The 16,557-nt window shown below is 39.8% G+C and overlaps 1 protein-coding gene across 1 annotated transcript; it reads left to right on the top strand.

The window, feature by feature from the left end:
- The first annotated feature begins 266 nt into the window (after positions 1-266).
- On the top strand, positions 267-16,251 carry BBOX1 (gamma-butyrobetaine hydroxylase 1). The gene is made up of 7 exons (XM_050335229.1): positions 267-564; positions 2,170-2,284; positions 7,937-8,135; positions 10,952-11,057; positions 12,754-12,950; positions 13,321-13,487; positions 14,305-16,251. Exons 1-7 carry the CDS (start codon positions 349-351, stop codon positions 14,463-14,465), a joined length of 1,161 nt encoding a protein of 386 aa, XP_050191186.1. The 5' UTR covers positions 267-348; the 3' UTR covers positions 14,466-16,251.
- The last annotated feature ends 306 nt before the right edge of the window (positions 16,252-16,557 follow it).

Genomic DNA, 16,557 nt, shown 5'->3' with positions numbered 1-16,557 from the left:
CCTCTCTCCCACGCTTTGTTAACTTCCTCCCCCAGGTCTCAGAGCTCCGACGCGAGTCAAGCCCTAAACTGCGGTTTGTTTTTCTGACATCACCCGGAGCTTTCCCACCAGCTGCTGGCTGTTTCGCAGATTAAAACATCTCCTCAGCGTTTTCCACCCCCCTCACTGCTGCACGGACTCCTCTCGAAAGGAGAATAACCTGTTTGGTAACGAGCCCAGACTGCGGAGGGCGGCGTGGAACGCCCTGCTGAGGGCCAAAGTCCCTGCAGGCGGAGGGAGGGCTGGATCCTGCTCTCCGCTGCCCTCGGGGCGCCGTGCCGGGGCTCCCACACCGCCCAGCAGCTCGGCATGAGCCCGGCAATACGGAAGGTGGGAGCTTTGGGCCATTTCGTCCGCGTGGAATGGGAGGATGGAAGCGAGAGCCGCTACCCCTGCGTGTGGCTGAGGGACAATTGCCAGTGTCCCCTGTGCTTCCTGCGCTCCGCCGGGGCGCGCAGGATGCCCCTGGAGGACCTGGACGTGAACATCGCCGCCAGGGAGGTTGCTCTGGCTGATGGGAAAAAGGTATTTTGAAGCGAACCGTCACTCACCTTCTCGTGAAACTTGTCTAATTAACTTGTTAATCCAATTTATACTCTAATCACGGTTTGCTCATCTGCAAACCTCGCAGGGTAATTTGCAAAGCTTTTAGGAAAAAAAAAAAAACGCAACTTCGGGAACTCGGATCGCCCCACCCTCCTTATGAGACGTCACTTTACAGAGGCTGCAAAAACCCAGGCTTCAGCTTTTATGATATGGTAATGCTTCTGAAAATTCTGCCATATGCTTCTTCGTCACCAGATGCTGAAAAGAAAGTTCTGACATTTCCCGCACGTTTAATTACCCCTTTTTTCCCCTCTCCGTTCTTTAAGCAAATGACTTGAAAATTAGAAAAACAAATGGCAAAGTGACAATGACTTAATCCATAGCAAAAATACTAGTTTTTTAGCTAATTTCCAATGTGAAAAAGTGTTCATCTTAGGAGAAGCACTCAAACTGAAGTTGAATCTAATAGTCAAAACTGGCCTGGTGTCTGCATCTACCTATCTGCATTAACATTTGTTTCTGAACAAGGGGAGGTTATTGAGCAAGAGAAGACAGGAATTGCCCTTTCTGTGATTTTTAATATTTCCTGTCATATAAAACCCCAATATATAATTTAGATTTTATATCTTTTATTAAAAGAAGTATCTGGCTTCTTTGGCAAGCTCATTTCCTTCATTTTACACTTAAAGATGTTTTAAATGTGTTGAATATGCAGCAGTCAACCCTGGGGCAGCGGGGCAGTTTGCAGAGGCTAAACCATGCCCAGGTGGGTCTCAGCCACAGGATAAGGATCTCTGGTGAGGAATTCTGGGCTCCCAAGGTCATTTTTTGTTACCAGAATTAACACAATGTAAATTCATTATTCGATTAGGAAAATTAGAGATTGTCTGTTCCCCTCAAGGACAGGCGAAAGCACAGCACTAATCCTAAACTGATAGTGGTGATTTACCATCATGTGAAAGGAGCAGAATTATGTGGAATGGGAATTGATACCTACTCAACAGCCCTGAGAATTCAGCTGAGGATCTGTGCTGGGCTGAGCTCTTTCAGCTCATGGCAAGTAAAGCCATACCCTTCCTTTCCATGTTTTTCTTTTCAGGAATTAGGAAGAACAACACTTTTAAAAAATTTATTTGAAAGAGGAAAGATTTTTCAGAAGTAGGCGAGAGTTTTCTCTCCTTGCATTTTTTTTTGCCTGTCTGTCTTCTCCTTTTTCTTTTCTCACAAGCTGTCTGTTTTGCAAGATATTTTCACTCTTCTGAGTTGTGGTGAAGTGCTCTCCCCAGAGATATGTGCCAGCTTCTCCTTTTGCCTTCTTCCTCTTAAGCACAGTGAAAGCAGTCCACACAAAACAGCAAATTAGGTCATGGATTCATGTGAAAATGAGCATTGATAAAAGGTGTCAGAATTTGGATGATGTTCAGGTTACATTTTCATTAGTTGTTTGCTGTCACATTCCAGGGAATGCTTCACTGTAATATTACTGATCTAAATATTAAAATTTCTGCAATTTTTAAGAGGGTTTTTTGTTGTTCTAGGTGATGTTTTCTAATTTTCTTTTCTCCTTTTTTTTTGTGTTGAAAGATCTCCATCACGTGGTCCGATGAACACGCGAGCGAATATGAAGCTGAGTGGCTGAAAAAACGATGCTTCTCCGAAGAAGCCAGAGCAGAAATGCAAGCAGATTTATTTTTACCAGGTAGGAATTAAATCCTTGTCTGTTGTGCTTGTATCCAGTGCAAGACAGGCCTGGCTAGAGGTGCCTGTGTGAGGACCAGGTCTACCCAGCTGGAGCAGTGGCAGCCACCCTCAGTGCCCAGTGCCAGGCTGTACGTGCACAACAGGGACCCGTGGTTATCTTTCCTAACCTCTGCACCTGAGAGAAGTATGACTGTTTGGGCTGCATTTGCTTTCCTAAAAGCCTTTTCTTTCCAAGACAGGCTTAGCAGGTCTCCCAAATGAGCCCTGTGGACCGACAGTGGCCTGTGTGACAATGCAAGTGTGTGCTGTTTAAACTATTTAATTTTTTTCTAAATTTTTCCAAAAAGAAAGATTATTTAGAATTGCAAGAGACTTAACAACTGACATTTTTTCCCCCTTTCCTTGGCTGCCTTGTTAAAAAGTAACCGTGTATCAGTGTGTAGTGCTGAAGTTCAGGTTGTGTTTGCTTTGCATCCCGTACGTGTTGCAGTAGTTGGCAGTCTTTTGGTCACAAAGCATTTCGTGCAACTGTCTGTAACATTTACCCACTCTAAATCACTCACCCTTTTGAGTGAATAACTATAAACCCACTGGGACTGGCGTGATGCACATCATCATTTCCTTGACAGCCTTTCAGACTGTGAGAATTAAAGGTGTGAAAACTTGCAGGATTTCTGCTGTTGCTCTTAGCAGTGTTCCTGTGAGATCTGCTGCTGCAGAAAGCTGTGCATCTGTATTCAGGGTTAGGACAGTATCTGTTAAAATAGGATACCACTTTAGAAAAAAGAAACTAGAGGTTGGCTGATGGTGTGAAACTCAGGTCCAGGTATCAGTTTCCTCAGAGCTTAGCAAGGGCAAATCCACAGTTGGTTTATGACCCTTTTTTTTTGGGAGGTGTTTTGTGAGTTGGTTTGTGTTGTGGTTTTTTTTCCCTGAAAGATGAGAAATGGGAAAATATGTGGCCCTAGATTTGTCCTTCATATGAGCTTTGTTTGGCATTTTAGGGACAGATGAAGAGGCCAGTTATGCTTCTCAGTTTCTGCAGGTCAAATATTCCTTAGCACCCGTTGTCCTAAACAAAAGCCAGCCTTTTATATCTGGTTTAAAGCTTAACTGATGGGTAATATTTCCATAAATTTTAGTGGATCCTATAACAGACTCTTCACAGTTCAAAATGGAACTTTTTTTCCCCGGAAATATAAAAGTTTATGTCTAATTTAGTTTTGGCAACAATAAACTGCTGTGTTTACTATTTTGGAAGGTTGGGCATGTTTCCAGATGGAATATGATGAAGATGCAAACCCCTTACAGGGAAACTAGGCTTGATTTCTCAGGGAGTTGAATTTTCATTTGTAAAAATGAAGATGCTGTGGAAGCTAGCAGGATGTCTTGTAGCCTCTGAGGGATCAATGTAAATTGAACATTGCTTTAGTTAGTACCCAGGCAAAATAATCTAGATCTCTGGTTATATTTGTTAGCAAAGATATCAATAGCTGAGATTTCAGTAGCTGAGATTTCAGTATTTCAGATGTAATGCTACTTTTTTCACTCCTTATGAAGTCTAACTGGCTGTGATTTGCCTTCATGTGCATTCACTCATTTGCACAGTGCTTTACTCTTGGGTTCTAAATACAATGCACATTTTGGAAGCCAGTTCTCCCCTCTGCCACTGCTCTTCTTCAGTGGAGCCAACCAGGTAAAAAAATCTACACCAAAGATCTGCTTTATTTTTTGGGCAATGCCTTTTCAAATTCTGTTTCACGTGGTAGATCTGAAGAAATATGTTTATAAAAATTACACTGATTAACTGGGTTTTTTTTAGTGGTGTAATTCTGCTCTTCCTCATATTCTCAAAAAAGTCTTGGCTCATTATGATGGACAGCTTCTCCCAGCTTTCCCAGGCTTCAGTTGCAAAAAAAGGCTGCAGCCTGTAAGTTTACTTGCTGGCTGGCTGAGATCTGTTTCTCATTGTGTACTGGGGGTAAGTTTAGAACTCTCTTCCTTGTGGTCAGTGCAGTTACACACTGCAAATTACATGCCCTTAAGTAACTAATCATATCCCAGCAGTGTAGTGTTACAGACAATGATATGGAATGCCAGCCCTGCATGCTGCTTCAACAAATAGAAACCCAAACCCACCAGACTGCTGTAGTTAAAGGTTAACCCTCACTGCTGACATTATCACAGCAGTGGCTATTATTTTTCTGTTTTCTTTTGCAAGTGATTACTTGCTTTTAATGTTGCTTTTTTCTTTTTTCTTTTTCTTTTTTTTTTTTAATGTTTTTCCATCATAGTTTCTGATTCAAAAACCCTAGATGCCAGGAGTTGTATTAAACCCAAAAGGAAGAGTAGGTCAGATTTTCAGTGCACGATGAAGTGACTGTGTGGCAACATGTCAAGGTTCTCCCTTTAAAACATTGCCAGGTCCTATCATGCAATCTGCAAAATCTGCTATTTGTGTATATCAAGGCTCACTCCAGTCCAGCTTACAAAATACTCCCAAAAGAACAGCAGAAGAGCCATATTCTACTTCTCCAGCCATGGTGTCTCAAAGATACTCTCCTTTTCCTTCCTGTTTACTTTTGTTCTCCCCAGCAAATGTCACGGGAATGTTTTAGCAGCACTGTGACTCAGATGCTGTGTGTAGGGGAGGGTTGTGAGAGACACTGAGTATGCCAGTATCCAGTCTCTCACTGCATTGCATTTGCTGAGGCTCATTTTCCAAGATGCTGGCATCCCAACAGCAGGATGTGAGGAGAAAAAAAAATTAGGTAATATCACGATATTTTCCTTCTGGGTAGAAGAAAAGACTGTGCAGAGGTAGTGCACCTAGTGATACTTACTATTTTTAACCCCAGGTTAGGTTAAGGTTTTAGCATAAGTTTAAAGCCTTCAGATGATGATTGCCCTTTAAAATGTGATAATATGATTTTGGATATATATCCAACTCCCACTGAATTTTAAATCAGGATGTTAACAGCATCAGTGATGCTTTCAGTTTCTCTGCTAGGTTCTGAGAGATAATAATTTTAAGAGGACGAAATTAAATGTAACATTTTTACTATAAGAGTTTGGTCATTTGAATTTATCCTGCAGTAATAATCAAGAAGAGCTTAATGCCACAAGTTAGGCTGACATACATGTAACAATACAGCAAAATGCACTTAGCTTTCAACAAACATTAAAACACAAGCTGTAGACAAAATAATTTTAGATGAAATAAGTTGATCTGTGATGTCTAGACTTTCTTTCCTATATGACTCCAGCATAAAAAGGTTTTGATCAGCACTGTCTCAGGCTGCATAGTAAATGCTGGATAATTCCAGGTGCTTGCTGATGCATGCACATCCATCAGCAGGGACTGGGCCAAGGACATCTTCTGATTTTGTGTAGATTCTAATGTAGATGATTTACTGTGGCTGACCTGGTATGATCAAGAAATAGAATTCTTTTTTTTCTCCTTTCCTCCCTCCACCCCACCCCCCCAATTATTGTTCTGAATTTGAAAGAGGCCTTAATTCCTTCAGAAGTATTTAATTCTTTCCCAGTTTGAAAATCTGGGGGTTTAGCAGTCATGATAAAACCAAAAAGTAATTCCACGAGGCCTTTGTTTTTGTGCCTTATTGAGTTGTTCAGCTACGTTTGTAAACATCAAGATTTTTGATTTGGCCACTGTGCTGCTGCGTTGTGCAAGTGAGACCTAAGGCTGCCCAAACGCTGATGGTTCATTCCTCTCTTTCTTGCCTCCTCAGCTTTCAGAGAGTGTGTTGTAATATTTCTACTGTAGTACAATATAAACTTTATTAACTGCACTTGTGCAGTAGGAAAAATCCTCCTGTGCTGACTGGATAAAATAATGAAGAGCATGAGTGGAAGCAATTACCACCAGGAAATGCTGGTCCAAATAATTATGGACCTTATAATTTGTCAAACTGTAAGTATTAGACAGAATACAACACTTTCACCTGGAGCTGAGGAGAAGGAAATCTTAATAAATGCTGCTTATTTTTAGTGCAGACCTTGGGAACTTGTAGCCTCTCTTCTCTGAAACATGAAATGGGATTTAAAAGCATTTGTGTACCAGCCTGCACCTTTAAAAAGACAAACAAACCCAAAAGCTGCTGAGGATGCTGGCTGCACTTGTCACTGGAAGGAATTTACATGAGAAAACTGAAAATTTGAAGGATGGTTTATGGCAGGATTGAACTGTATTTATGTCTCTCTAGCTTTGTTTGTTTTGTTGGTGTTTTGAAGGGGGTTTTTTTGTTTGTTTGTTTGGTGGGGTTTTCTTAAATGCAACCTAGTCACACATTAAAAAAAAAAAAAAAAAAAAAAAAGAAGCTGCTCAGTTTTAGTACCTGGTTGGGGAGTATCAGAGAAGAGCTCAGTTTCCTGGAAATTTTACAATTTCCACATCATAGTGGTACTGTAAGGGCCATCCCATATTAGGTGGAACTGCTAGCAAGAGCAGTATAGGCATTGGGAACTTGAACAAGAGGACAGTCCATGTACCCTGGGACTACTGGAGCTGCAGTTAAATTCCAGGTGCATATATATATATTTTTCAAAGTGAGGAAAAATCTCTAGGTATATTCCTTGAAATTCTACTCATTTCAGGAAGATAAAGAAAATATTTATTAGCAAGATAGCGAGAAAACTAAGATGGAAAAGAGGAATCTTAGTTTTCACGTGGCTGTTTACCTGCACTGACAGTGAAGCTTAAATTTGTCCTTCAAAGAGTGTTTGTGGCAGTTCACACAGCATACCTAGAGCTATTTCAATTTCATAACTTTTAATAGAGAAAAGAGAAAACATTCATATTTTATCTTTTCACCACCTTTCAAGTGTGTAAAAGTATGTATATTGAATTTAACAGGGTGGAGCAGTGAGGTAAGATTATATCATTCCTCAAGGATTGCACATTTTTCATTTTTTGAACATTAAAAATTCAACAGCTTGTCAATCATACTTCAGGTTTTTGAAGCCCAGGTAGAGTACAGAAGATGGTCTATGTGAATAGTTTCTTGGACTGTCTCTGACTAGCAGTAGCCAAAGGAAAAAGGAGCACTAGTGGTTGAAAAATGCTGTAATTGTGTAGTGTTCAATTTTTTATGAGCAAATTGTATTTTGTATTTGCTACCTATATCTAGAAAGAGATAAAAAAGAGCCCCCAAACCTGGCCTTCACATTTGTTTGAAGTGTATTATGTCCCTCTGTCACCAGGTGAAATTCCCCAGAGCTCTCATTTGAAAGCTCCTTGGAATCTGCAATCATTTTCATTGGTCCTGTCCAATGCTGAAGAGATGTTGGCATAAAGAAAGGCATAGGTGTTTTATAAAGGATGCCATCTGCATTTCTCAAATGTTTATGGTCTCATTTATAGTGTGTAATCTCTGTGATTGATGATTGGGCAGGTTAACTGAATGTTAGCTAAAATGCCAAGTAAGGTGGCTGTGATTTAAACAAAGCAATTATTCTATGAAATAGATAATTTTTTTCCTGCTTTATAGTGCACTCTCCTAAGAATTAGCTGTTTCAGACTGAATGTATAAAAGCAAGGAAAAACAATCATATCTTTGCTGTAACAGCATGTCCTGAGTTTTGATGCTAGAACAGCTGAGCACTTGTTTCTCTACTTCTTCCCTTTCAGAACGCCAATACTGGGGCTCAGACCTTCAGCTTCCCAAAATACCTTTCGAAGAAATCATGCACAGTGATGAAAGTGCATACAAGTGGCTGTGCACCCTAAAGAAAGTAGGAATCGTTCTGCTGACAGGAGCTGCCCCAAGGCAGGGAGAACTGATTAAACTTGGCCACAGGATTGGGTTCCTGCGCCTCACTTTTTACGGGTGAGTTTGTTTTTTAATGTCTTTGCCTCGCAAGATTTGTAATCACCTCTAATGTTCTTCATTTAAGCTTGCTGGATTTATTTTGTGAGCTAAGTTATTAAAGCAAGGTGTATGAGGTTTTTTTCTCTGTATATTAGAAAGTCTGTTGTCACAGGCAGGGCAGAAAGATGTGAAGAAGAGCAGCAATAACATTAACTGCTGAGAGAAGGAAAGGCGCCTGAAAACAGATGTCAAATACAAGATAACAAAAAGAGAAACTTACTTATCTATACCATGGAACAAAACCAAAAATCCCTAATCCACTCCCCTTCTGAAAAGAGGAAGTTATCTGTACTGAGACTTATTTTCTTAGTCTGATTTTGAGTCATGGAAATAGGTAAGGCTTAGATGATGCTGTTGTGTCTCACATCACCAAGAAGATGGGCAGAGTACCCCCTTCCCTGCTTTCAGCAGGTCTGCTCTGAAAAGCCATAACCAATCCCAACAAGCAGAGCTCAGCTGCAGGAGGGCAAGCAGGAACTTGGGAATCATCCTTTTGATGCCAAGAGAGGGTAAACTGAACCTCTACCTCCTCAAGCACCTACTAGGTAGGTGAGTAGACAAATGATGATGGCAGCTCACGTCTTGCTGAGCTGAGTCAGTGACCTCCATCTAGCTGAGTAAAGAAGCAGTGTTATTAGCTAATATTTGTAATAATTTTCAGCTCTGGAACAGAATTTAATTTCTTATTGGCATCCAGTTCTAGGGTGGTTTTTACAACCGCAATAAAACAACAACTTTGGGTAATTTGCTTGCTATTTCACTGGCAGCCAAATACAAGGCCTACCAAATATTATAAATAAAAGGATAAACCTGGAATTGGCAAGCTTGCCAAATAAAACATTACCTCAGGGCCATGAATTTTAAACTAAAATGTAACAGAAATGAATATAATTCTGGCTCATGGAAAAAAAAAAAAAAAGAAAAGCCTTTTTTCTTGTCTAGATGTGTGCTTGGTGCGAGCTCCCTGAAATGTCATTACCGTAAAAAGTGGAAACATTCTCTGTAAGCCACGTAACAACATCAAGGGTTTCCACGCTTTTAAATTAACCTTTTTCTTTCCCTTAGGGAGGCCCAACTCCATTAACTCCAGTCATAGCACAATTAATTTCTCCAACTTCTCATGCCCTGAAGCTCCTCCCCTGTTCTGAAGCCTTGTCCAGTGCTTGGTGTGAAGTCCTTCCTTAGGAGCACCAGCACATGGCTCCCAATTCTCAATTGAATGAGACAGAGACTTTTAATGAAGTGCAAGACCAGGTGATTCAGATGTGGCTTCAGTTCCCAGCTCAGCAGTTTTGCAGGACTAAGGATGTAACAGCCTGTTTTTCTGCTCAGAGATACTGAGCCCGTGTTGCTACTTAATGCAAAAGGTTGTTATATCTGCTTGGTGCCAATTTTCCTGCTCTGTCAAACAGCCTGAGCAACGGGCTTTGAAATCTGACCCTAATTACTAAACCACAAACCATTCCACCCAGCTTTGCTCTCCCTGAGGGCCAAGAGTCCTCTGGTATTACCTGCATATTCTTCCCTTACTTCTTTCGTGCTCTCCTCATGGATGAGTAGAAACTTCAGCTCAGTAGAGACTTAGACAAAGTGAAGTTGATTTTTTTCACATTCAGTGCTGAGCTCCCTATCAGCATCTCCAACTTCAAGCCAGTAACTTGAGCAATTTTTAATGAGAAAATTGAAATGTGTTTAATTTTTATAGGCTGTAGCAAAGATGGAGCAAACCTAGCTGCCTTCAACACTAAGGGCAAGGATGATATAAGGGGCTGGTTTTTGGCTGTCAAACTGGGGGCTGTGAAAGTGTGGTTGAAATTATCATACTTCAGTAGTGAGGTCATGTAGTGATGAATATTTGCTGTACCAAATAATTAAAAACTATTTCTCCCAGGCAGTTAAGCACGTTTGCAAATATTCAAGGGGCTTTTCCCTCTGGCAAGTGAAGAAATTTAGTTTTGGCATTTTGCATAGTTTCTGTACTAAATACCACTCAAAACTGACAAACAGAAGTGTTTGCACCCTGTATATCTAGCATATTTTCTTTTTAAACTGTTATTAAGAAGTAAAGCTAGACATACACCATCTGAAACATAATGTATTTGTTCTATAATATTTCACAAGGGAAAATGAGTTTCATAATTCTATGTACCCCCCCAAAAAAAAGGGCTAGAGACTGTCAGAGAAAGGGAAGAAGTTTCAAAGTCTTTCATCCAGACATTTTCCTCCAGCAGCAAGTCTTTGAGTTAAAGGAAAGATCCCCCTGCAAGGATAAAATACTCTGCATTTTCTAAGATTATAAAGCCTTAAAAATGAGTTTTGGGGAAAGTTATATGGCCTTTATCAATTTTATATTTCACTGATAATGTGCTACCTGTGGCAGAGGAAAGTGAAAGGTTGGTAAAAAAAAAAAAATGGACCAACTTCAACTTGCTTCTTTCTGAAGCCTCAGTGCTAAGATGATGATTTCTCCTGGCAGAAGCCTCTTGGTTCACGTCTTCAACTGGCCTTTATATTTAGCACTGGAAAGCCATCATTCTTCTAGGTACAACACTGGGGACAGATGTCACTTGATGCAATGAAGTTTATCTAGGACTGCTGAAATAAGCCTTTGTTGGGGTGAAAGGACACTGCTAAATCCTTATTTCTTTATAACTTTAAAATATTTTCACGTTCAAAGATGCAATTACTCTTTTCTACTGTGATTTCACAGTTTCAGTGAGCACTGCCTGGCATGCTGTTCCAACATGTTTTCTCTTTTCCCTTTCATTATACAGACCAACATGGCAAGTGCAAGACAAAGCAGATGCCAACAACGTGGCTTATACAACTGGGAAACTGAGTTTTCACACCGATTACCCCGTTCTGCAGCATCCACCTGGGGTGAGTTGAATCTACTGACTTCTTTTTCAGCCCACAAAAGGGGAAAGGGAAGTGTTTGTTACCACAGTGTGAAATATGGTGAGCATTCAGTGACTCTGAAATTTTTTTTTTGGTAAAAGAGCAATGTAAAAATAACAATTATTATTAGTATTATTATATGCATATAATATAATATATACACAAGGGCATGCAATATATGCAGTATGATGTAAGTTCAGCATAATAAGTCCCTTATATGTCCCATAATGATTAAATTAAATTCACAGAGTGTTGAAAATATTACCATATGAGAAAACTTTAGAGTCCTGTATGTACTTTGAATAGTGCTTTCACTGTATTATAAAAGTTAGGTGTCTAAATGCTATAGTCAAGTTGTGACATTTTAGGAGTCATCTGTTCAGCTCAGGAGGGGAATAGAGGAAGAAATATTAAGATGGTATACTCTGTTTTCTGTGAATTGATACAAGATAGACGCTTGTTTGCCCTTTCATAACAGAACAATAAAGGGGCCATTCTTTAAAACTGGACAAACATAAAAAATATGTTTTCACCCAGTCCCTGTCTTGTCAAAGTGTAATCTACATAATTCACATAATTCCAGAGAACTGGAAAGTAGTGAGAAACAGGTAAAAAGAAACAAAGATAATGCTGGAAAAGTTTGCACCTATAAAACTTCCCCTTCTCTTGCTGTGGAGTACTTTGTTGTTTCTGTGCTTAAAGACAAAGCCAATGTGATTTCCCCACAGGTAAGTTCTAAATACTTCACACTGAATTACCTTTTCATCATTTAGATACTGTTGATGTAGAGTAAGAATGGAACAGCGCTTCATTAATAGAGAGCAGATGTGAATTATCTCATTGTCCTGTCTGTGCCAAAGCTCACACTCTACTATGAAACATGAGAAAAAGAACGTAACATTTTTCATTCAAACGTGCTTGTAAGAAATAAGAGTATTAAAGTACATCGAATTGTTTAAGAACATCGTCCCAAATGCACAGTTTTCTTTATGTATCCAGCTATTACACAATATTTGAATTCCTTAAACGTGTTTATTACAAATACGTGAAGAGCTGTGTTTAAATGGATAGTGATCAGTTTCAGAACTGTCCCATAAAAATTGTTTTAGGATTTCCTAGGGGAGTTTTGCTGCTTGTGCCAGCAGCTCAGGCTTACACCAGTGCAACCTGGAGCCCAGTTTAGGCTTTCTGCTCCATCTTACACTCAAAGTGAAATGAAACTGTCTTAATCCTACTTTGTGAGAGAGACACCGGGCCTGTTGCCTTCTCTGAGAGCCACCTTTTCCCCTCTCTGAGTGGATAATTCACAGCAGGTTTTGTTTTTGCAGGACAAAGCTAACCCTGCTTTTTGACATAAGACAGCAATGCATTTAAAACTGCATTTTGACTGCCACAAAGGGGGACTCAAAGGAAAGAAGCAAGACCACTTTGCCACTGACTTACAGGTTGCAATCATTAGATGGATTTATGAACATGCTGCTTTAATTTTCTTCCCTTGTGGTAGTGGTGGCAGAGTGTTGTGAAGCTGCAGTAAATGGGAACTCAGGCTTTCAAGGGGAAAAAAAAAACCAACAACAACTCAAAAAAAAAGAACCACAGCTATGAGGGAACTGATACTAACGAGCTGTTAAATATGCAAGCTAACTACTTTTTAAAATGAGCTGTTAATTTATTCCAGGTTCAGTTTCTCCATTGTATAAAGCAAACGGCTGCAGGAGGTGAAAGTGAGGTTGTAGATGGATTCCACGTATGCAACAAGATGAAGAAACAAAATCCTGAGGCGTATCAGATCCTGTCCTCTACTGCTGTAAACTACACTGATGTTGGGGTGGACTACTGTGATTTTGCTGTGCACGGCAAACAAAGGATTATAGAGTGAGTAGACCTAAACAAGACCTAAAAAGAAAATCCCAGTTGTGTTGTGGATTACATTCCGGTAGAAGAAAGTCTGCTCCTGCCACCTGGTGGGAAAAGACTGGTTTAACTGGGCCTGTAGTTTTGGATTTTGGTGGGGTTTTTGTTTGTTTGTTTGTGGTTTTTTTTGTCAGTGTGTGACTTGTTCTGTGCGTTGTACCACTTATTTGCAAGAAGAAGTAGTAATTAGAAGCTCAGTTGTTGTTTAACCGTGTTACAGTGTTTCAATAATAACAGAATACCTTTTCCTTTCCTTTCCCCTCTCCTTTCCCTTCCCCTTCCTCTTTCCTTTTCCCTTTCCTTGCCTTTTTTCCTCCCCTCTGTCTCATAGCATAGATTCCAGAGGCCAAGCAGTTCGCATCAATTATAATAATGCGACAAGAGACACCGTGTTTGACATACCAGCTGAAAAAGTGAGGCCATTTTATGCAGCTCTAAAGGAATTTAATGATTTATTAAACAGTGCAGAACACAAGTTTACTTACAAGCTGGAACCAGGTCAGTAAGTTGCTTCTCCTCTCGACAGTTTTTCACATGTTTTTTCCCAGCTGTCAAAACACTTGAGCACTGTTAGCACTAGAAGTGAGAGGAAATTTCAGTCCTCCTATGGACTGTTTTATTTCATACTGCAGTCTTATGCTCATCTCATAGATTTCTTTTGCCATTGTTACATTAAAAAGAAATAAAAATAGCAGGAGAATAGAGTCTTTCTGATGATTAGTCCAGTGTATCTTTATGCTACATCCAAAACTACATTTTATATACATACAGTATTGGAAATTAATGTATCAATAGCACCACAGATGGGAAATATATCTCTTCTTTCATTCCCCAGCTATAAAATAAAGATATGAATAGTCCCTTGTCTCTCAAGAGATGTTACGAAAGTAAATTCATGAGTGTATCTGACTGCCTCGTGCTGTGACATGTCTTTAAAATGTCTATGAGGAAATGAATCTCTCACTCTTGGGAAGATGCAGTAAAATAATGTGGAAGATCCAGTGAAACAAAACACCTTACATCCCCTTGGTGCCATTCATCCTATCGACTAATGCACCAAAGTGGTGGTAGAGGAAATGGGGACAAGAAAAGAAAGACTGATACAGTAATTGGAGTTGGATCAGGGGTTGGACTTGACGATCTTGGAGGTCTTTTCCAACCCAATCTATTCTATGATTCTATGACTGTATGGTTATTTAATGAGAGATTTATCATAACGGTGGCACACAAGGGAGAAAAATTAAATGGGCATTCTAGCCTTAATTCAGTGATTTCCTAACTTTCAGTGGCTGACCTTCGTGCCATCTCTTTCCAGGAGACATAGTGACGTTTGACAACTGGCGTGTGCTCCACGGGCGCCGCAGCTACCCCTCGGGCCCGGAGGTGACCCGGCACCTGGAAGGGGCCTACGCGGACTGGGATGTGGTCCTGTCCAGGCTCCGGATCCTCAGGAAGGGGGTCCTGAACAGGGACTGAGCTTTCTTCTGACTGGAAGGAACTGTAGATTGTCTAACCTCAGTGACAACAACATCGAAATCAAACCATATTTTTGAGTTCTATAAGCTAAGAAATGTGCTGTTCATAACGATTTAAGATTTACCCGTGCCCTGGTCTGTGACTCTATAAATGTATTGCTACCTCTGTCAGCTTATTTGCCTTTTTAAAATCAGTGTGCAAAGTGGCTTGAAAGATTGTCACTTTACTGGGCTGACTGGGTGTCACAATGCCCTCCTTTGCCTCTACACACAGACCTGCCCTCCCTAGAAAGTACGAGAAAAGAGCTTAAAGCATTATTTACTAAAGTTTTGTTATAAACAGCACCTTCCTCTGAAAATGCCTCATTTTCAGGGAGGGATTCTTTATTGCATAAATCATAACTAAAATTCACCATCGAAATAAACAACCAGTGCTGTGGGTTTTAAATACACACCTTTCAAGGTAGGGCTGCACTATAACACATGATCTCACTGAACAGATGTCATATTCTCTGTATCCTGCTCTACATGTCATGACTATCACAGCCACAAATATTTTTTTCTTACATTTCCAAGTCCATAAGCTCAGAAATGATAGACTTACCAGAGAATGCATCATGTTAATGTTTCTCTGTATTAGGATGATAAATGAATCTCAGTGTAGAGGTCACAGGTAGGGTCAGAAATCCCATCAGATGCTGTGCACAGACCTAAGATCTCGGTGACTAGAAAGCACAAAGCACAAGAGGTAATTACAGATTTTGCACGTGACAGAGAGAGGCAACTGAACCCAAATCCATTTTTATTACTCCAAATAAAAGAGAACACCTCCAAAAGGTATACAGGATTTTTTCCTCTGCTCTGGATTCTGATTAGAGATTATGTTATGTATAACTTATTGCAGCCAGAGCAGTGTGGTTTTTTTCCCTGTATTCAGATGCCACATGGAATGAGAAAGAATTCCCAAATACTTGTTTTTATACTTAACAATCCTGAGTTTATTTTTCACTGTCCTTACACCTGCAGAGGTAACAGGATGCCTCTCACCTTGCTGCCAGTTGGACAAAATAACCTCTGTTCAACTTTGTGTTTTCAAACTGTTCCCTCCGAGGCAAATAAATCCTAGTCTTTTGCTAGAGGAGTAACACAATAGAACCATAACTACAGAATTAAATAACTGTAGAATTAAAATAAGGCCAGGTTAGATGGAGCTCTGAGGTATGTGTTCTAGTGGGAGATGTCCCTTCTTATGGCAGGAGGATTGAAACCAGATGATCTTTAAGGTCCCTTCTAACCCAGACCATTCTATGATTCTGTGACCTAACATCAGCTTGCAAATGCTTTCATAGCTTCTACTCATCATTTACAGTCAACAGGTAACAGCTGAATAATCAGATAAAACTCAGTTAGGCATTGGTCAAAGTGCAGTTTGAATTCCTCTTTATTAAATAGCGAAGTGTTTTTATCAAAGTTATGACATGAAGTCATACTGTAACAAAACTTTTTTTAGGGGTCATTTAATTTTTCAGTGCCTCCTTTTTCTCTTTGATATAAAAGAGAGAAAATCTGAGGAAGGGTTAATACCTATATTCCAGCAGTACTGTGCTTTAACTGCAATATTTTCTATATAAAAATGGATTGAAGATTTCAACTTATACCTGTAAAACAAGATATCTTCTGATTTATATCATTTGTTAATAGGAAAAAAAGATTTTCTGCCTTTATTCTATACTTTTCTAAACACTTTTATTCAAATTTCTCTTTATTAAAAGCTGTTATGGAACTGATTACTGTTTTTGGCTTGTATCTGATCTCACATGTAACATCCTGCACACAGACATGAAGTCATTATTGGCAGTTACAAATATTTGTAAATATTATTAACCTGGATCCTTTCAGGGTTGTCCTGTATACTTAACAAATAGTTAAAATATAACTAAGCCCGTAGCTTTGAACAGAACGTACAAATAACAAATCTAATCCCTGTAAAACCTCCATGAGCTGTGGCAGTTTAACTGGAAAAGGGTCAGACTACCCACACAAACCTGATGTACAATCAATCAACACTATGTTTGTGGCAAAAGACCCCCCAC

This window comes from Myiozetetes cayanensis, unplaced genomic scaffold (assembly GCF_022539395.1).
Source record: "Myiozetetes cayanensis isolate MyiCay16 unplaced genomic scaffold, myiCay2020 scf6-25, whole genome shotgun sequence".
Classification (NCBI taxonomy): domain Eukaryota; kingdom Metazoa; phylum Chordata; class Aves; order Passeriformes; family Tyrannidae; genus Myiozetetes; species Myiozetetes cayanensis.
This window is presented reverse-complemented; position numbering and strand designations above follow the sequence as displayed.

Coding starts and splice junctions, on each gene's coding strand:
- BBOX1 (XM_050335229.1), top strand. CDS start 349: ATGAGCCCGGCAATACGGAAGGTGGGAGCTTTGGGCCATTTCGTCCGC. Junction 565..2,169: donor CTCTGGCTGATGGGAAAAAG/GTATTTTGAAGC, acceptor TTGTGTTGAAAG/ATCTCCATCACGTGGTCCGA. Junction 2,285..7,936: donor AGCAGATTTATTTTTACCAG/GTAGGAATTAAA, acceptor CTTCCCTTTCAG/AACGCCAATACTGGGGCTCA.